General features: G+C 43.8%; 1 protein-coding gene across 7 annotated transcripts in view; it reads right to left on the bottom strand.

Moving 5' to 3' along the window:
- The window catches only part of stxbp5a (syntaxin binding protein 5a (tomosyn)), a 231,444-nt gene extending 225,792 nt beyond the window's left edge, over positions 1 to 5,652 (bottom strand). For all 7 annotated transcript variants that reach the window (XM_060831736.1, XM_060831737.1, XM_060831741.1 and 4 more), the window contains exons 1-2: positions 5,265 to 5,652; positions 2,715 to 2,812 (exon numbers count right to left, since the gene is read on the bottom strand). In XM_060831736.1, coding sequence (XP_060687719.1) covers positions 2,715 to 2,812; positions 5,265 to 5,408 — 242 coding nt within the window. In that variant the 5' untranslated portion in view covers positions 5,409 to 5,652. The remainder of the gene's footprint in view (positions 1 to 2,714; positions 2,813 to 5,264) is intronic.
- Positions 5,653 to 22,240: the final 16,588 nt, after the last annotated feature.

Genomic DNA, 22,240 nt, shown 5'->3' with positions numbered 1-22,240 from the left:
AAATTAAATTGAGAAAGGTTACATTATTTAGCAAACAAAATTACTGGTGTGGAACCATTTTGGAGCTAAGCATTAGGAAAAGAAAAACAAAAGAAACTGTGTAATTTCAAATGGTTTGAATGAATAATTTGTTTAAGGAGTAATTTTGAAGAATAAATTACTTTAAAAAAATATACAGATAATGGGTGATCTTAGAAAAAACATCAAAAGTTAACTGATTTTCTTTCTTGTTTGGAGTTGAATCATATGGATGGGGTTGGCTTCAACTTTAAATATTAAAAAGGATAAGATCTATGATATTTTTCAATTACAAAGTACATTCAGAAAAAAATTCTAACGGTCCGAGTAGTGATCGCACGTAGAACTATGATACTCAGTGTCATAGCTAAACTTCGGTCAACACATTAGGACACCAGAACTGACAGTTCAGTAACGGCCAATGCATTTATGTAGTCCGTTTAATAGCAACTGGCATATGATTTTACTGTAGTGAAATGTCTCAGAATACTTGTACATCTCTATGACAGCATTGTCAAAAATTTGGTGTCACAAAGTCAAAATGGGAAAGCTGACTCAAAGCTTGGTCAAACCTGTGGGTTCTAAGAAGTGTCTTAAAAGGAAGAAAAAGGCAACGAAATGGTGCAGTTTAAGGAAGAAATTAGAGAACAGGGTCCATCAACCAAAGGCACAGCTTCTACCAGTGAAGTAAATTTTAAAAAATCAGGATGCCTAAGAAGTAGATTCATAAGGATTAAATATCACTGAATATTGTGTAGCTGAAGGAGATTAGAGAGAGAAATCAGGGCAGGACCATGGAGGAACCTGAAAACATGGATAAAATATTTAAAATGGAAACTAATGAAAATCAAGAATGCACATGCTCACAGGTGAATGGGACTTGCTGGGAGTTTGGATACTGACAACTTTGGATAATATCAAGACGATGAAGGACAGAAAACAAAACATCAAAAAGGCAATAATAAGGATTTCAACTGAGGCCTGCTTGGACATTGTTTCAGAGCTGGAATTAGGTAATCTTGGCAATAGCTCACATCTAATCTCAAGATTGAATATTTCATCACGGTTGTGAATAGTCTGTTTCTGCCGATAGGGCGTTGCGGGGAATCAATGGCTAGGGAACCAAGTTTGTGCAGGGACCAAATACAACAGCTATGGTCATCTCAATATCCAACAGGAGAAAACTGCTTTTCAAACAATTTTGGATGTCAGATAATTTAGAAACAGTGGAGTTTGAGATCTTGGAGAAGATTTGTGAAAACAGTGGAGTGTTGAAACAAGTGGTGATAAGAGGGTTAGCGTCATTCACATGTCATCTGATGTTTTGATGATGTTAACGATGGGGACAGCAGAAAGTAAAACATCCTAAACCATTTCAGGATCACTGAACAAAAATGGTCACAGAGCCATTCAAAAGAATGAAAGACAGGCATTCAAAATGTATGGCCATATATGTAGATTTTAAGAAGAATTTCAAATTGGGAGAGAAAAGTGGAGAAGCAGATGCAAGCAGAAGCTTTTATGGACAGAATTCCAGAATATCAGCTCTTGGCCACTGGGCGATAATCAATGATAGCATAATGTAAATCGGAGATCCAGAATTGGAAGGGCACAAACCTCAAGTTTATAGCACTCAAGGTAGTTACAAGGATAGAAGGGGCAAGTCCATGAATGGACTGGGGCATAGGATGAGCATTTTCAAAAATCAAGGTTCTTCAAGAATAGAATTGATGAATGAATGAGGCTTGGTATAAATTAGAACATAGGTAGCAATAAAGAAGCTTCTTCTATTCATCACCACAGACATACACATCCCTAGTTCCCATTTAACTACACAAGGAATTTACAAACGGATGCTTTCTTATTTTAAAAAAGTGTGACTAATGACATATTTTATGACAAGCAACCAGAATCAGCCAGCCAAACAAAATGAATTCAAGCTGCCCTAAGATTTCAATAATCCCAAAAATTTACTTTTAAGGAAAAACAATTCCTGAGTTCACTACAACATTCCACTAGCCAGCCCATGCTGTAAATGCAAACACATCAATAGTGTAACATTTGAGTTCTATTATGTGAAACTACACCATAGAAAATTGTGAATAAATACTGCAGTCACAGGTGCAATCTTTTGCCATTCTGTTTTTTTATATAAAAGAGACGGCAAACAAAGCATGCTGCAATGCACACACAGTTGCAAAATATGACGAGGTACATTGCACATGATACACAGAGGGGGGCAGCTGTATAGAGTCAGTCATAGATGACCAACCAGAACTGAACTACCAAAGCTTGTATATGCACAATATGTAACTGACAAAAGACGCAGGCCACACAGCTTAAAGTCTGACAACTGGAATCCATAATAAATACAACGGGTAAGTCATAGACTAATTGCTACACAACAGATGAACACAGAACTGACAAACAGATACAATGACAAGCCAAATGGCAAGGCATTACCTCCATTGACTGACAAGCAAAAAAGGATTTTTCCTGTACGTCTTCATTGCTGTAACAGGAGAAACGTAGCATGTCAATGGTCCATGCACCATTCAATGTCATCACTGTGCCAAAGAGGCAAGGGGGCACAGAATGCGTTGCCAGCTCTTCCAGTGGATAAAACAAGGTACCAAGGGCACTACGTGAAGCACCTGAAGCTCAGCAATATTTCACTGACAGTTGTTAAAGGATACAGTCGCAAAGATCCCGACTGAGTTCCAATTGCCAGGATTTTCTGCACTGGATCAAAAGCCATGGCTGAAGGCTGATATGGAAATCCATGACGAACCGTCTGACACCACAAGTAGGAGCAAAATAACCCAAATACATGTGGGAGAAAATGGAGATTAACAGACGACAGAGACAACACAATCCAGGATAGAATTGGAAATAAACAGGACTAAATTGGGAATTAAACAGGAGGGATTTGGGTTTTACCAGGCATGAATACAGAGAGTTCAGTTGGGGACTGAACAGCAATTTGGGGAGGGAATAAAGATGAGAGGTGTGGGAGCAGAGGTGGGGCATGCATGCAAATAGAAATAATTTCAACAGGATCAGAGGAAAAAAATCCAAAGCTTGCACAAACTCAAAGACTGGGTTCAGCGAGAAGGCTGGCGCTAATTGAGAGGAGGGGGGGACGTTGGGAATGGAGAGAAGGGGGCCAAGATGGCACACACAGTGGGGCACTGGGGGCAGGGGGTTGGAGGGGGCAGAGAGAGCGGGGCAGGGGGTGGAGCAAGTAGGACACTGGGGACAGACAGGGTGGCGACACCAGGGCGTTGGGGGCATGGGGGATGGAGTGAATGGGGCTCAGGCGGGGTGGAGCAAGTGGGACATCGGGGGCATGTAGCAGAGATATGTTGAGGGCGAGGGAGGGAGAGGGATATATTGGAGGCCAGGGAGTGGGCGACACAGGGGAGGTGTGGCGTCTGTTGGGGTGGGGGTTTGAGAAGGGACGGGGACCAGAGAAGCGATATCGCAAGGAGATGAAGGGGAGAGAAGGGGGTTGCGGGGGGAGGGAAGCGAGAGAATGGATGTGTCGAGTGGGGGAGAGAAGAGGAGCAAGGGGAGAGATGTTATGGGAGAGAAGGGGAGGGGGAAACAGTGGGGGGCAACGTGGGAGGGGAGGGGGGAAACGGTGGGGGGGGGGGAAGAGGTGGGAACGGTGGGGGGGGGGAGAAGAGGGGGTGACACGGGGAGGGACGGTGGTGGGAGGGAACGGGGATGGACGGTGGTGGGTGGTAACGGGGAGGGACGGTGGTGGGTGGTAACAGGGAGGGATATGGAGAGGGGAGACGTGGAGGAGGCTGTGGAGCTGGACAGCGGCCAGGTGTGGGCAGGGGATGGCGAGGGGAGGGATGTGGGCAACAAGGGGAGGCAGCAAGTGCCAAGGAAAGTTCCAGCAATGGGGCAGGGTGTATGTGGGGTGCAGCTTGAGGGAGGAAGTTTATGTTGGTGTGTGTGTGTGGGGGGTGGGGGGGTAAGCATGGGGGTATGGTTTACGTGGGTGTGCGCGCAGGGGGTGACGTTTACGTGGGTGTGGGGGGGGGGGCGGTGACATTTATGCAGGTGTGTGTGGGGAGTGTGGTTTACGTGGGCGGGTGTGTGGGGGAGTGTGGTTTACGCAAGGGTGTGTGTGGGGGAGTGTGGTTTACGCAGGATGGGGTGTGTGGGGGAGTGTGGTTTACGCAGGGAGGGTGTGTGGGGGAGTGTGGTTTACGCGGGCGGGTGTATGGGGGAGTGTGGTTTACGCGGGGGGGTGTTACGCAGGGTGGGGTGTATGGGGGAGGGTGGTTTATGCGGGGGTGTGTGTAGGGGTGTGTGGTTTACGGGGGGGTGTATGGGGGAGTATGGTTTATGCGGGGGGTGTGGGGGAGTATGGTTTACGCGGGGGGGTGTGGGGGAGTATGGTTTACACGGGGGGCGTGGGGGAAGTGTGGTTTACACGGGGGGGTGTGGGGGAAGTGTGGTTTACACAGGGGGTGTGTGTGGGAGTGTGGTTTACATGGGGGAGTCTGGATTACGCGGGGTATGTGTGTGGGGGGGGGGGAAGAGTGTGGTTTTCGTGGGTGTGTGTGGGGGTGATGTTTATGTGGGTGTGTGCTGGGGGGCTGATGATTAGGTGGGTGCTGGGGTGGGTGATGATTAGGTGGGGTGATGATTAGGTGGGTGCTGGGGGGCTGATGATTAGGTGGGTGCTGGGGGTGGGTGATGATTAGGTGGGTGCTGGGGGGGTGATGATTAGGTGGGTGCTGATGATTAGGTGGGTGCTGGGGGGGTGATGATTAGGTGGGTGCTGGGGGGTGATGATTAGGTGGGTGTGGGTGTGGGTGTGTGTGGGGGGGGGGGGGGGGGGGGGGGAGTTGAGGAGAAGGGTCATGCTGCGTGAGAGAGACTGGGCCAGCACCGGCGGGTGGCAGGGCAGACAGCCAGCGGGTCAGGGTCACACAAACAGCGCTGTCATGAGGGGGGGGGGAGAGAAGATGGTGCCGTCCAACCTCATCACTCAGTGATAACGGTCGCGGTGCCTGAGGGCAGACCGCACGCGCCTTCCCCCCCACCCCCAACCTTTCAAATGCTGAATCAGCCGGGGACCCGGGGACGGGAGGCTGTGGTTGGGTCCGGGAAGGTCGGCCTCCGCCGGTTACCCTGGCCGGGGGACGGTTAGCGCGAGGCGGGTAGGTGGGTGGGTGAAGGGCCGGTGCACGGGGGGGGGGGGGGGGGGTGGGGGCCGCACTCACTTTGCAGAGCTGGAAGTGTTCGGAGCACAGGGTCTCGACGATGTCGCTGTCGGGCGGCCGCTGGCAGGGCTGCGACGAGGAGGACGAGGCGGCGGCCGCTGCCGTCAGGCCGTCCAGCACCTTCCTGATGTTGAACTTCTTCATGGTGCCCTCGCTCTGTGCCTGCTCGCCTCCGCCTCTCACATGTCGGGGGGGGGGGGGGTGTGTGGGGGGGGGGGGGAGGGGTCAGGTCGGGGTCGGACCCCCCTCCCTCAGCGCCGTTTGCCCCCCCTCTCCCTCTTGTCGGTGGGTGTGAGGGGCTGAGCTACAGGCCTCGCAGCTGGCTCGTGCCACCCCAGCACCGTCCCCCCCTCTCTCTCTCTCTCTCTCTCTCACACTCACACCTTCTTCCTATCCTCTCCCCCCCTCCCTCTCCCTAGATATCCCTCTCTTCCCCGGGACACGGAAACGCAGCCACCGGTCTCCCCTCCCCCCCCCACCACAACCGTACTCCTCCTCCTCCCAACCGCAGCACCGCGCCTGCGCACACACCCGGATGTCAGCGAGCACCTGAGGCAGCAACAGGATTAACACCAGCACCAAGCTATTAACATGCACAGCACCACTGATACTCCCAGTCAGCATTAATGCTCCTCAGCAGCACTAATACTCACAGGAGGAACCATGGGGACTGCAGCAACCGACATGAATTATTGGGCGGTTGTGTGTTTTTTTTGGGGGGGGGGGGTAGATTTTTCTTTCTTGGAAGAAAATGCTGCACCAGCCTGAGGTGCAGCAACCAGCATTCATAGCACCAGCAGCCCTGCCAGCATGAATGGGATAAGTTGGGTTGATAGTAATGCCAGCCGGAAGACGAGCAGCACCTACTTCAACACCCTTAAAGCGGCTCTCTCCAACCCCACCTCTGTTCAAGTGCTTCTGGAGCCCTCACTTTGTCAACTGGAGGGCTTTAGTATATTCCAACACTTTCAAATGAATAAATTACAATGAACTCATTATCAACATTATTGCTACCCCACTACCCATTCATGCTCACTGACCTGCATTGTCTGACCGGATAGGTAATACCCCAGTGCAAAAATTGTCCCATTACCTCACCCCCCTGATGATGGGCTTATGCCTGAAATGTCAACACTCCTGCTCCGCAGATGCTACCTGACTTGCTGTGGTTTTCCAGCGTCACACTTTGTGACTATATTTCCTCCAGTCCTATAACCAATCCAAAAGCTCCCTATATCTCCTCCAGTCCTGTAACAATCCAAGAGCTCAACACTTTTCAGTTTTTGGCTCTTTATGTTCCTGATTTTAATAATTAATGGTCATGCCTTCAGTTGTCTAGGCTGTAAGCTCTGACATTCTCTCCTTAAATCTCTCTAGTGCTTTCTTCTCCCTTAGCGAGCTTCTTAAAATCAACTTCACGTCTTTATATCTCTTCATGTGCTTTGGTGTGAAATTTTCTTTGATAATGCTACTGTCAGCTATGCTAAAGATGCAATATATATTCCAGTTGTTATTACAGTAATACAGATTTAGTACGCAAATAGAACTGATAGAAATAGCCAGTTTAAATCAGAATAACAGAAATAATAGAAATGGCTAAAAGAGTGAATAAAAACTGCAGCAACAGTAATACTTGTGTTAATAGCAACAACAGCACTACTAAATAGTGCATTATTTTCAAATGAACTGCAAAATTTAATAAGGCCAGTTAGAACAACAGAAACACCAGCATTAACAGGGACAGCGTTATTAAATAATGTGAATATTACTAGGAAGTCCTGAACTAGTAGCAACACCACATTAATACAAGCATTAGATCTCATAATTCAGCTGTTCCTGTTGATGCTGATCTAATTGATAACAGCGATATTACAGACAATCAAGGTCACCATTGAAGACAATACCTAATTGGTCTTGAGAAGTTGGTGGTGAGTCACTTGTTTGAACTTCTACAGTCTTTCAAATGCAGTTACACCCACAGTGCTACAAGGGAGGGAGTTCCAGAAATTTAGCTCAACAAAAGTAAAAATCCGATGATACATTTCCACGCCAAAACTTTAATTACACTTTCTGACTATCCTCCCTGTCATTATATCTCCTTGACATATTAATGTGTCACACTCAAAATTTTCCTCCTTTGTAGAATACTTACGACATCATTCATATCACTGGATTTCTTTTTAATTGAGAAAAGTCCAATGAACTTTGCTTTTTAATTGTTCTCAGAGACCAGTAATAAAACTAACATTTTGTTTCCAGCAAAAAATTCAGACTCTTAGCCTGTTTATTTGTAGTTTTATTTGTTTGTCAAACACTTTACAAGTTTTTTTTGGTGAACTCATACACTTCAGCTAGTTTATTTCTAAAAGTGGAAACATGAGTTGGAAGTGTAGTCTCTGAGCTTTGATTTATAAATTCCTATTTAATCAGTGTAAGTGGTCTTCTCCATGCATCAATATATCTTTCACATATCGTCCATATATCAATCAAAATCCTGCAGAGTCACCAGGAGTATGCTTAATGGCATACAATAGTAAGGTAATTCCTTTATACTGATTGTAAGGACTTTTTTTGTATCTTGTGCACTAAACTAGGAAAAGGACTGTTTTGAAACCAAGAAATAGGAAAGAAAATGCTGCATGTTTAAAAGCAAATTATTGGAACTCATTGTGAGTTGTGTTTACACTGTTGTTTTACAAACATTGCAGGGAAGATGAGATAAGATGGCTTGGCACTAGGAGGAGTGTGCAAAGTGAGATTTGTTGGGCAACATCGTACTGATTACTTTCTGCAATTATGACCAGTTTTTGATGCCAAAGGCCAATAGCCTGACAAAAGCTTTCTGATTGGATACTGGTCAGCTGAATAGCTGATATGTGTAAACAATACAATGGTATAAGGTGTCCAGATTGGAAGAAGTAGGGTCTGATTATCTTTGCAGTAAGTAACCAAAACTTGAAAAAAGTCAATTGCTATAGGCTGTTGCCTTTCACCAATAACTCAAAGTCTTTACAATTAGTTTATCAATTACCCTATGCCTACCGCAAAATAGTGAACTAATTTGAAGGAAGGACTTCAGAGAACAGAAAGTCTTGTGAAGAAAAAGGAATATCTCATCTAAGCCTTCAGACTGGTGGTATTGAACAGTATGATTTCGCTAGTATTTTCTCCTCCACCAACTAATACCCTTCTTTTTTTCCCTATGTGTCAATCTGTATGTGTGTATATAAGTCTTAACTAGGACAGTCATTGATTGATAATTCATCACTATTTACCTCTGGTTAGAACATTCTTATTTGTAATAAATAGTAGTTCTTGTATGTACAGGAACCTGGTCAGCATATTTTGTTGATCTAATTCAACCAGACAGATTAACTGGGAACTTTGTGTACTTTGGATAAATCTATAATTTTTGTGAAGATCTCATGATAGTGGGGCTTGAGTATCAGCACACATTCCCAAGTGAGTTATTACATCATCATTAGAACATTCCTGACAATAATCTCTAATCATAGTCTTTCAAGTTTGATACTGCCTTTCCAATGTTCCTTGAGATTGCAGATGATAAAGTTGTAGAGACAACTTATTTTATTCCCAAACTATTCATTATTTCTTTGAGTATTTGTGATCAATATAAATATGAACTTTAATTGTAATTCTTTGAGTAATTCATATCTGCAACAAAATTGAATCAACTTTTCCACTATTTTTGCTGCTGTAATTTATTTCCATAGGCACTACTTCAGGAAATAAAATTGAAACATTGTTAATTTAAGCACATTGTTAAAAGGTAATGATTCCATCTCTAGGTTTTAGGCAATGGTCCGACAAAATCTATTGAGACCCTGATAAATGGTAGTTCAAAACTGGTACTGGAAGTAAACAGGTTTAATTGATGGGTAGAGATAACCCATTACCTGACATGCATGGATTCTCTGGCAAAATCTCACCATATCTTTGCAAAATCTGGGCCAATAACAATGATCTGGCATTCAAGTCCAAAACCATTGGGCACAGATTTAAGGTGAGGGGGAAAGATTTAAAAAGGACCTGAGGGGTAATTTTTTCACACAGAGGATGGAATGAGTGCCAGAGGAAATAGAGGAGGAAGTTCTAAATCAGAATTTGAATAGGAAGAGTTTAGACGGATATGGGCCAAGTACTGGCAAACAGAACTGGGTTAGGTTGGGATGTTTGTTCAACTTGGATGAGTTGGACCAAAAGGTCCATTTCCCTGCTTTATGACTGTGTAACAGGGATGTTGTGATGGATGATTTTAACTTCCCCTATATTAATTGGGACACCCTTAGTTCCAGGAACCCAGATTGGGTTGTGGGGATTTGTTAGATGCTGCAGGAGAGTTTCTTGAAGCAATATGATTGACTTGTTTTGATTTGATTTACAGCGGGTTCTGCTATAATGTGTGTTTCTTCAACGCAAATTGGCTTTAATACGATTGACAAATTTAGACGCTTTTTGTAGAATGGGAATTTTCCTTACCTGAATTGGTTATAATGTGATTCTGGCCTCATTAGTTTAAATGGTGCAGCTATTGCACGATTTTCTTATAATGCAAGATCACATGCGAACAGAACTATCTCATTATATCAGAACCAACTGTATTATTGTCACATGTCATAGAGTCACAGGGACGTAGAGCATGGAAACAAATCTTTCGGACCAACTCGTCCATGCCAACCAGATGTCTTAACGTAATCTGGTCCCACCTGCCAGGACTTGCTCATATCCCGCTAAATCCTTCCTATTCACATACCCATCTGGGTGCCTTTTAAATGTTGCAATTGTACCGGCCTCCACCACTTCCTCTGGCAGCTCATTCCATACACACACCACCCTCTGCATTAAAAAGTTGCCCGTTTGGTCCCTTTTATATCTTTCCCCTCTTACCCTAAACCTATGCCCTCTAGTTCTGGACTCCCACACCCCAGGGAGCGTCTATTTACCCTATCCACACCCCTCATGATTTTGTAAACCTCTATGAGGTCACCCCTCAGCCTTCGACGGTCCAGGGAAAATAGCCCCAGCTTATTCAACTTCTCTCTATGACTCAAATCCTCCAATCCTGGCAACATCCTTGTAAATCTTTTCTGAACCCTTTAAAGTTTTACAACATCCTTCCGATAGGAAGGAGACCAGAATTGCATGCAATATTCCAAACGTGGCCTAACCAATGTCCTGTACAGTTGCAAAATGACTTCCCAACTCCTATACTCAATGATCTGACCAATAAAGGAAAGCACACCAAATGCCTTCTTCACTATCCTAACTACCAGCTACTCGGTTACCAAGATTAGATCTCATGGAATACAGGGAGAACTAGCTATTTGGATACAGAACTGGCTCAACGGTAGAAGACAGAGGGTGGTGGGTGGAGGATTGTTTTTCAGACTGGAGGCCTGTGACCAGTGGAGTGCCACAATAATCGGTTCTGGGTCCACTACTTTTCATCATTTATATAAATGATTTGGAGGTGAGAATAAGAGGTATAGTTAGTAAGTTTGCAGATGACACTAAAATTAGAGGTGTAGTGGACAGTGAAGAAGGTTACCTCAGATTACAATGAGATATTGATCAGATTGGCCAATGGGCTGAAAAATGGCAAATGGAGTTTAATTTAGATAAATGTGAGGGGCTGCATTTTGGAAAAGCAAATCTTAGCAGGACTTATTCACTGAATGGTAAGGTCCTAGGGAGTGTTGTTGAACAAAGAGACCTTGCAGTGCAGGTTCATAGCTCCTTTAAAGTGGAGTCACTGGTAGATAGGATAGTGAAGAAGGTGTTTAGTAAGCTTTCCTTTATTGGTCAGAGTATTGAGTACAGGAGTTGAGAGGTCATTTTGCGGCTGTACAGGACATTGGTTAGGCCACTGTCGGAATACTGCATGCAATTCTGATCTCCTTCCTATTGGAAGGATGTTGTGAAACTTGGAAGGGTTCAGAAAAGATTGACAATGATGTTGCCAGGGTTGGAGAATTTTAGCTATAGCGAGACGTTAAATAGGCTAGGACTGTTTTCCCTGGAGGATCAGAGGCTGAGGGGTGACCTTATAGAGGTTTATAAAATCATGAGGGGCATGGATAGGATAAACAGATAAGGTCTTTTCCCTGGAGTGGGGGAGTCCAGAACTAGAGAGCAAGGTGAGAGGGGAAAGATATAAAAGAGACCTAAGGGGCAACTTTTTCACGCAGTGTATTCCATACACTGGTACGTGTATGGAATGAGCTGCCAGAGGAAGTGGTGGAGACTAGTACAATTGCAACAGTTAAAAGGCATCTGGATGGGTATATGAATAGGAAGGGATATGGGCCAGGTGCTGGCAGGTGGGACTAAATTGGGGTGGGATGTCTGGTCGGCATGGATGGGTTGGACCGAAGTGTAAGTTTCTGTGCTGTACATCCCTATGATTCTGTGACTCTATGAATCTACTCTCAAGGAGCTATGAACCTTTATTCATTAATACTTCCTAGAACCTTACCATTAAGTGTAAATGTCCTGCTAAGATTTGCTTTCCCAAAATGCAGCACATTGCATTTATCTAAATTAAACTCCATCTGCCATTCCTCAGCCCATTGGCCCTTCTGATCAATATCCCATCGTAATCTGAGGTAACGTTATTTGCTGTCCATTACACCTCCAATTTTGGTGTCATCTGCAAACTTACTAACTATACCTCCTATATTCATATCCAAATCATTTATATAAATGATGAAAAGTAGTGGACCCAACACTGATCCTTGTGGCACTCTGCTGGTCACAGATCCTCCAGTCTGAAAAACAACCCTCTACCACCATCCTCTGTCTTCTACCTTTGAGCCAGTTCTGTATCCAAATGGATATTTCTGCCTATATTCCATGAGATCTAACCTTGCTAACCAGCCTCCCATGGGGACCTTTGCCAAATGCCTTACTAAAGTCCACATAGATCACAACCACTACTCTGCCCTCACCAGTCCTCCTTGTTACTTTTTACAAAAAACTCAACCAAGTTCTCAAAAAACTCAATCAACCGAGATACAGTGAAAAGGATTGTATTCCATGCTAATCAAATAAATCATACCTTACATAAGTTCATCAGGATGATAGAACAGAATGCAGTATATAGTGTAACAGCTGCAGGGAAGGTGTAGAGAAAGATCTACTCAAATGTATGAGAATTCTTTTCATAAGTCTGATAACAGCTGAGAAGAAGCTATTCTTAAATCTGTTGGGATGTGTTTTCAAACTTTTCTATCTTATGTCTGATGGAAGAGGGTGGAAGAGAGGGTGTGAGGAGTTTTTGGTTATGTTGGCTGCTTTCCCGATGCATCGGGAATTGTAGAAGGAGTCAATGGAAGGGTGGCTCGTTTTTGTGATTGTTTGAACTGTATTCACAACTCTCTGAAATTTCTTTCAGTCTTAGGCACATCAATTTCCATACCATGCTATGATACATCAGGATAGGACACTTTCTGTGGTGCATCTCTAAAAATTGTCAAGAGTCATTTTTGACATGCTGAATTTCCTTAGCCTTCTGAGGAAGTAAAATCATTGGTGTACTTTCTTGACTGTAACTTCAATGTCAGTAAACTAGGATAGATCGTTGTTGGTATTTACTTTTAGGGACTTGAAGCTCTCAACCACCTCCACCTCAGCACCATTGATACAGACAGATGCATGTCCTCCTCTCTGCTTCCTGAAGTCGATGACCAGCTCCTTTATTTTGGTAACACGAAGGAGAGATTGATGTCCTTACACCATGCCACTAAGCTGTCTATCTTCCTCTCTTACTCTGTCTGGTCCTTGTTTGAGATCTGAGCCACTATGGTGGAGTCCTCAGCACATGTGTAAATGGAGTTAGAGTTGAACTAGGCCACACTGTTGTGAGTGTATAAGGAGTATACGAGTATAAGGGGCTGGGTATGCAGTCTTGTGGGGCAACAGTGTTGAGGATTATTGTGGAGGAGGTATTGTTGCCTATCCTTACTGATTGCAGTCTGTGGGTCAGGAATTTGAGAATCCATTTGCACAGTGGGGAGCAGAGCCCTAGGTCTCAGAGTTTGGAGATGAGTTTGGTTGGAATTATGGTGTTGAAGGTGGAGCAAAAGTCAACAAAAACAAGTCTGATGTAGGTGTCTTTCTTATTCCCGATGTTCCAGGGAGATGGCGTCTGCTTTGGACCTATTGTGACGATAGGCAAACTGTAGAAGATCAAGGCAATCAGAGAGGCTGCAGTTGATGAGTGCTGCTTGAAGCACTTCACAATGATGCATTTCAGAGACACTGGGTAGTAATCATTAAGGCATATTGCCTGATTTTTCTTTGGCACTGGGAAATTAGTGGTCTTCTTGAAGTAGTTGGGAACCTCACACCATAGTAAGGAAAAGTCAAAGATGTCTACTAATGCTCCTACCAGCTTGTCTGCATAGGATCTGAATTCAAGGCCGTGGATTCCATCCAGGCCAGCTGTTTTCCATGGGTTCACTTTCTAGAAAGCCAATTTGATGTCTGCTGTGGCGACTGTTGGTATAGGTGTAGCCAAGGCATTCAGGTCAGGTGACATCATTTCACTGGTTCAAAACAAGAATAGAATGCATTTAATTCATCAGGGAGGGATGCATTGTTCTCAGCAATTCGACTTGACTTTGCTTTGTAGGCCGTTACGTCCTGTAAGCCTTGCTACTGTTGACGTATGTTGATGTGATTAGTCTGGAACTGTAGTTGCGTTTGGTATTGTCCCTTGGTGTCCCTGATAGCTTTGTGAAGATCGTACCTAGATTTCCTGTGTTGTCAGGGCCACCTGACTTGAATGCCTCAGATGTGGACTTCAGTAGGAAGTGGATCTTCATCCATGGTTTCCGGTTGGGGAACACTCAGATTAACCTCTTTGGCATGCAGTTCTCTATACACTAGCTTTTGAAGTCTGTGATGGTAGTGGCATACTCATTTAGGTTGGCAGCTGAGTCCTTGAAAATGAACCAGTCCACTTACTCCAAGCACCCACTTAGGAGATCGTCTGTTACCTCAGAGCAACACTGTATGACTTTCTCTCCCAGATTCTCACGCTTCAGTTACTGCTCACAATCCAGAAAAAAGAACACAGCCTTATGGTCTTATTTACCAAAATGTGGGCAGGGAATGGAATGGTAGAGGTCTTTTATAGTTGTGTAGCAATAGTCCAGGGTGTTTGGGACAGGACATGTGTTGGTGGTATTTGGTAGCACACTGTTGAGATCGGTGTGGTTGAAGTCACCGGTTACGATGAAAAAGGCCTTGAGATATTCCATCTCAAGGCCATTTGTAGTGGTGTATGATTCATCAAGTGCATCTTCGCTTCCACATAGGGTGGGATGTAAAGTGTTGTCAGGATGATACAGGTAAACTCTCGTGGTGGGTAATAGGGATGGTACTTCACCATTAGATATTCTAAATCAGTGAGCAATAACTTGCCAGGGCCATCAGATCTGAGCAACAGAGGTGTTGATCAAGAGACAGATTCCTCTGCATTTGCCTTGCCTGAGGATGCCATGCAGACATATCTCTGTAAAACAGAGCACAGCAGTCTCTCAGTTATCTTTGGTAGGTGAGCTTAGCTTTAAGTTTTTTCAGTGCCTTTAACAGCTTGGACATTCGCCAGGAGTATGCTGGGGAGGGAGGACTTGTAAATATATAAATAGTTTAACTAGGGAAGGGGGCATACTACATCTGACATTGGGGATTGAGTCTGGACAGGTATTGAAGTTTCATTGGGAAATATTTCGGAAACAGTGACAATAATTCAGTTTCAACTTGCATATGAATAAGGATAAGAATAGTCCTCAGGTGAAAGTGCTAACTGGGGGAAAGTTAACTACCACATTAGGCAGAAACTAGGGAATGTAGATTGAGAGCAGCTGTTTGAGGGTAAATCAGTTTTCCCTCCCATATGATCAACAATGCCCTCCAGTGTATCTCCTATACTTCCCATACCTCTAACCTCAAACCCCATCCCTCCAACTTGCACCCCATTAAGCTCCGGATACAGTGCATTATCCTTCACTTCTCACCACCTTCAGACAGACCCCACCACTAAGGTTATATTTCCCTCCCCACCGCTGTCTACGTTTTGCAGTGACCATTGCATCTGCAACTCTCTCGTTAGGTCCATGTCCCTCATCAACCCACCCTCCACACCCAGCATCTTCCCTTGCTGCTGCAGGAGATGCAAACCTTGTGCCTCCCTCCCCTCACCTCCGTTTAAGGCCCCAAAGAATCTTTTCACATCTAGCAGAGATTTTCCTGCATATCCATCCACCTCATCTACTGCATCTGTTGCTCTCAATGTAGTCTCCTTTACAGTGGTGAGACAGGATGCCAACTCGCAGAATGGTTCAGGGAACATCTCTAGAACACACATAATAAATGACCTCACTGCCCTGTGGACGACCACTTCAAATCCCCCTCCAACTCCCCCAAGGATATGCAAGTCCTGGGCCTCCTCCACTGCCAAATCAAAGCCACCTGCCAACTGGAGGAAGAACACCTACCTCCACCTTGAGACCCTTCAGCCACACGGCATCAACATTGACTTCACCAGTTTCCAAATCTCCCCTCCCTCCTGACCTCATCCCAGTTCCAACCCTCTACTCAGCATCACCCTCTTGACCCGAACTTGAGCCATAAGTAGGTCAGAGCAGATCAGGATGGCAGTTTCCTTCCCTAAAAGGACATTATTGACCCAGATGGGTTTTTCCATGATAATCAACAATGGATTCATGATCAACATTAGACTCAAAATTCCAATTTTTTTAAAATTGAATTCGAATTCTACCATCTGCTGTGGTGGGGGTTAATCCAGGTCTCCCAGAATGTTGTCCAGGTCTCTGGATTAACAGTCCAACAACAATACCACTAGGCTATCACCTCCCCCCATTTCTTGGGCTGATAAATTATTTTTCTGGAAAGTTCATACATTACTTGGCATCCATCCTGGTACATTTCTATCAGCCCCTAAAAGAAGAGTCAGCCTTGGAAATGGTTGCATGCAAAAGCCCTTTCAATGAAGTAAAGGAACAGCTATCATCCTCTAAGGTGTTCGCACATAAAGATCTCAGAAAGATCTGGTATTGACGTTCAATGCCTTTCCATAAGGTATTAGCTTACAGGTGGCCCAATGGTGCGGAATGAACATAAGAACTAGGAGCAGGAGTAGACTGTCCAGCCCTTCAAGCCTGCACTGCCACTCAATAACATCATGGCTGATCTTTTCATGGGCTCAGATCCACTTACCTGTGCTCTCTTCATATCCCTTAATTCCTTTATTGTTTGAAAAAAAATCCACCTTAGCTTTAAAAACATTTACTGAAGTAGTGTCAACTACTTCACTGGGCAGGGAATTCCATAGATTTACAAACGTCTGGGTGAAGAAGTTCCTTCTCAATTCAGTCCTAAATCTACTCCCTGTAATCTTGAGGCTATCCCCTCTTGTTCTGTCTTCACCTGCCAGTGGAAACATCCTCTCTACTTCTATTTTATCTATTCCCCTCATAATTTTATGTTAATGTAAGATCCCCCCTCATTCTCTGAATTTCAGTGAATATAATCCCAATCTATTCAGACTCTTCTCATAAGCCAATTCCCTCAACTCCAGAATCAACCTAGTGACCCTCCTTTGCATCCCCTCCAGTGCCAGTGCATCCTTTCTCAAGTAAAAAGAACAAAACTTCACACGGTACTCCAGGTGCCTCACCAGCACCCTGTACATTACCCCTCTGCTTTTAAACTCAACCCCCTTAGCAATGGAGGACAACATTCTATTTGCCATCCAAATTATTTGTTGTACCTGCAGGCCAACCTTCTGTGATTCATGCACAAGGACACCCAGGTCCCTCTGCGTCGCAGCATGCTGCAACATTTTACCAATCAAATAATAATCCTTTTTACTATTATTCCTACCACATGTATGACTGCATATTTATTAACATTGTATTCCATCTGCCAGATCTTTGCCCACTCACTCAATGTATCTATGTTCCTCTGCGAAGTTTCACAGTCCTCTGCACACTTTGCTCTGCCACCCATCTTAGTGTTATCTGCAAACTTTCACACCCTACATGTGGTCCCCAACTCCAAATCATTGACCAAAGCATTCTAGGACTTTGGCCCGAGGAGAGTGTAAATACTCCCATAGAAAAAGAAGGATTGGCGGTCATATTTTGGAGTCAGGCAGTTCTACCAACACTTTCAAGGAAAAAATTCATAATAATCACTGACCACAAAATCCTCCTTGATCTGCTTAAAGAGGACAAGGCAATGCCATCTATAACTTCAGGTCACATTCAGAAGTAGACTGTAATGCTAAGTGCTTATAATTATAAGTTAGAACCTGTCCAGTAGGTCAAGGAGAAAATGTGGTTGTATTGAGCCATTTCCCACTAGCAGAAATTCCACTGCTGGTACACACAATGGAAGAGTCCGTAATGATGTTAAATTTTCTGACATGCTCCTCATCATGGCTAACAATAATAGACTTTGCACTCAGAAAGAGATAGTCCTTTCCAAATTGAAACAACTGGTCTTGATGGGGAAAACCATAGGATCATTGCAACTAGAATTGAGACCATCTCATGGTACAGGATGGCATATTATTATGGAATGCAAGAGTGATTGTCCTGAGGAAAGGTCGCCATCAAATACTGGCTGAATTCCACTAGGGTAATCCAGGGGTCTCCAAAATGAAGATGTTGGGGAGAAATTATGTCTGGTGGCCAGGCTTGGATGTAGACACAGCCACATTAGTGGGGCAGAGCTCTTAGTGTCAACAAGGACAGAAGTTACCAACTGTAGCTCCCTCCCACATCCGTGGGAGTGGTTGGGTAAACTCAATTGCATGCCAACTATGCAGATCCTTTCGTGGGCTCAATGCTCTTAATTATTATAGATGCTCAATCAAAACAGTTAGATATACATAATGTCCATTCATCAAATACTGTGACAATGATAGAAAAACTGTGTGAACTTTTTGCAACATATGGATTCCTGGAAGTATTAGTCACAGATAATGGACGATAGTTTACCAGCAGGGAATTTGGTAATTTCTAAAAGTCAAATGGGATTTGACATATTAGGACAGCTCCATTTTACCCTTTATCCAATGGCATGGCAAAAAGAGTGGTCCAAATTCTGAAGCCTGGATTGAGGAAAGCTGTTACTAATCTTGTTTTATTATAGGAACACCCCACATGCAATTATACGGATGGCTCCTGCAGAGTTACTAATGGGTTGAAGACTTGCCACCAGGTTAAGTGTGATTTTTCTGGACCTTAGTGGGGGATGCCTGAAATGGCATTAGGAACTCCAATGCCAGACCCAAGACTCTACCAAGAGATATAATGAAGCAGAGTCAGCATGATATCACGAAGAGGGAATCATGGCTGACAATTTTATTAGAATTTTCTGAGGAAGTAGATAGATAAAGGGAAACCATTAGATGTAATATATTTGGATTTGCAACAGGCATTCAATGAAGTACTACATGCTGGCCTACTTAATAGGGTAACAGCTCATGGTATTGGGAGTAGAATATTAGTATATAAGTTTGGGAAGTCTTGCCATAGAGTCACAGAAGATACAAAAATACAAACAACTTGCATTTAACTAAAGCCTTTAAATTAATAAATCATCCTAAGGCATTTCAACAGAGTGATACACAGCAAGATTTGACAGTAAACCATATTAAAAGTGGTCAAAAAGCTAGCCTTTCACAAATTTCTTAAAGGAGAAAAGAAAGATAAAGACCCAGAAAGGGTAGCAGGTCTGTTGCTCTTATGTAATGGCATAACTATATTCACCTTTTGCTCTTAAAGCCAACATCACTTTTAATTCTGCTATTGCTTTTAGGTTTGGTAAACCTTTGACAGTGACTGGGCAATTGAATAGGCTGTTAAAAAAAGAAAATAGGCTCCTTGTTTCTCTTAATACAGCACAATAGCAATGAAATCATGCCAAACTTTTGTAAAATACCCATTAAGCCTCATCTGGAGTATTGCATTCAATTTTGGGCCTATATGTTCAGGAAGGATAGTATGTGGAATGAGAGATTAAGAAAATGGGTTGTTGCCATTAACACATTTTGTACAAAATGATTTGGAGATGCCGGTGTTGGACTGGGGTGTACAAAGTTAAAAATCATACAACACCAGGTTATAGTCCAACAGGTTTAATTAGAAGCACATTAGCTTTTGGAGCGTCGCTCCTTCATCAGGCAATAACCTGATGAAGGAGCATCGCTCCGAAAGCTAATGTGCTTCTAATTAAACCTGTTGGACTATAACCTGGTGTTGTGTGATTTTTAGTTTTGTACACAATGAGTTATGATGATCGAGAATACATGGCATGAAAGGAAGTTAAGAAGACATTCAATAGCTACATTTAAAAGAGAACTGGACAAACACAGGAATGGAAAATATTAACAGCGATAGAAGAAAATTAAGTATTTTTAAAAGAATGTTATGCTTGGGTCATGGGTATTAAATTTACAAAGTTACTGATTGTTTTAGAATGTTCGGGAGCGTCTCAGGTACTGTGGTAAAATTTGTTACAGTCATCAAACATGACAGATTTTTCACTGCAGGTTGTTGGACCTGGGTTGGCTTGAAGCCTCAGTGAAATGGAAACATCAATAATGCAGGGAAAAGCATCAAGGAAGACCTGCATAATTGTAATGCAATTGTGTTAGCATTGCATGGCAGAGATATATTTTCTACTGAGTGCCTATTCACTTCTTTGAGGATTTAATTGCTAAGGCATATAAGGGGAACCAGTGGATGTGGTGTTCTGTAGATATTCAAATGCATCAAAACCATGCCTTTTGCAATTTAAAACAATATTGTAGAGCTGGGACTATTACAAATCCCGAATTAAGCCAGTAAAGGAGGAAATTAGAAAAAAGAAACAAAGTTTAATGGAAGTATAAAGTTCAGAAACTATCGAAGTTACAGCAAATATGAGAGGTCCATTACTTAAACTGCAATAAAGGTAAGAAGCATTTATTTACATTGCACCCAACAGGAATCATTTAGTAAAACTCTGATTAAAGTTGGAATCATTCATTAAAGCCAAGGCAATGGGAGTCATTCAGTAAAACCGTTAAGGAAGCAGGAATCTTTTATTAAGACCCTGGACCGCAGGTGTCACAGAATGAAGACATTAAGAGAACAAGAATTCTTCATTAAAGCCACAGGGAACAGGAAAGCTTTTAATTAAATGGGAATAATTTATTGCAACTGCAAAGAAAGTGTGACTCCTCCATTTTACTCATAAAATTAATCCTCCATTTTGACTGCATAAATTTCAGAAAAGCTTTTGATACAGCAGTATATAGCAGCAACATTTCTATACTGCAGTATTGAAAGCCTTTAAAGCAAGGAAAATAAGAATCACATTCGCAAGGTTTGACAGCAGAAATAATATTTTACAGGAATATTTAATTTCAGAGATGGGCCAAGTAGAACACAAAAGGGAAAGTGAGGACTGCAGATGCTGGAGATCAGAGTCAAGAGTGAAGTGCTGGAAAAGCACAGCAGATCAGACAGCATCGGAGGAGCAGGTGAATTGAATTTTCGGGCATAAGCCCTTCATCAGGAATGAGCGAACCTCCTCCCACCTCCTGCAAAAATGCCATCCCTTATTCCCAATTTCTCCGCCTCATCCATATCTGTTCACAGGATGACTAATTCTACTTTAGAAAATCCCAGATGGCCTCCTACTTCCAAGATCGCAATTTCCCTTCCCACGTGGTCAATGATGGTCTCCAGTGCATCTCCTTCACTTCCTGCACTACCGCCCTTGAACCCCATCCCTCCCAACACAAAGAGGACATAATCTCCCGGTCCTCACCTTCCACCCCACCAACGTTCTCATACATCGCATCATCCTCCATCACTTCCTCCAACTATAAAGGGACCCCACCACTAGAGATATATTTCCCTTCACATTTGATTAGTGTTCCAGAGAGACCATTCCCTCCGCGACTCCCTTGTCAGGTCCAGCCCACACCCCATTCCTGGCACCTTCCCCTCCCACCACAGGAAGTGCAAAACCTGTGCCCACACCACTCCCCTCATCTCCATCCAAGGCCCCAAAGGATCCTTCCACATCCATCAGAAACTTACCTCTACCTTCACAATGTCACTTACTGCATCCGTTGCACCCGATGTGATCTCCTCTACATCGGGGAGACGCCTACTTGCGGATCAGAGAACATCTCTGGGACACCAGCACCAAACAACTCCACCGCCCCGTGGCTGAACACTTCAACATCCCACCCCACCCCCACAACTTCCCCCACTCTGTCAAGAACATACAGGTCCTGGGCCTCCTCCATTACCAAGCCCTAACCACCTGGCACCTGGAGAAAGAATTTCTCATATTCTGCCTTAGGACCCTGCAACCATACAGGATCAATGTGGATTTCAACAGTTTCATCATTTCCCCTCCCCCCACAATATCCTAATCCCAAGCTCCAATTCAGTACAGCGCTCCTGACCTGTCCATCACCTTTCCCATCTAGCCATTCCATCCTCCTCTCTGACCTATCACCTTCTCCTTCACCTTCATCTTCCTTGTTCCTGATGAAGGGCATATGCCTGAAATATCAATTCTCCTGCTCCTCAGATGCTGCCTGACCTGCTGTGCTTTGCCAGCACCATACTCTCGACAAATAGAACGTAAAGGTGGACATCACAGAAAAAAAATTGTTCTTAATTTAGAGTCATAGAGATGTACAGCACGGAAACAGACCCTTCGATCCAACTTGTCCATGCCGAACAGATATCCTAACCTAATCTAGTCCCATTTGCCAGCATTTGGCCCATATTCATATACCCACCCAGAAGCCTTTTAAATGCTGTAATTGTACCAGACTCCTCCACTTCCTCTGGCAGCTCATTCCATACGCGTACCACCCTCTGTTGCCTCTTATGTCCCTTTTAAATCTTTCC

This window comes from Hemiscyllium ocellatum, chromosome 10, assembly GCF_020745735.1.
Source record: "Hemiscyllium ocellatum isolate sHemOce1 chromosome 10, sHemOce1.pat.X.cur, whole genome shotgun sequence".
NCBI classification, from domain to species: Eukaryota; Metazoa; Chordata; class Chondrichthyes; order Orectolobiformes; family Hemiscylliidae; genus Hemiscyllium; species Hemiscyllium ocellatum.
This window is presented reverse-complemented; position numbering and strand designations above follow the sequence as displayed.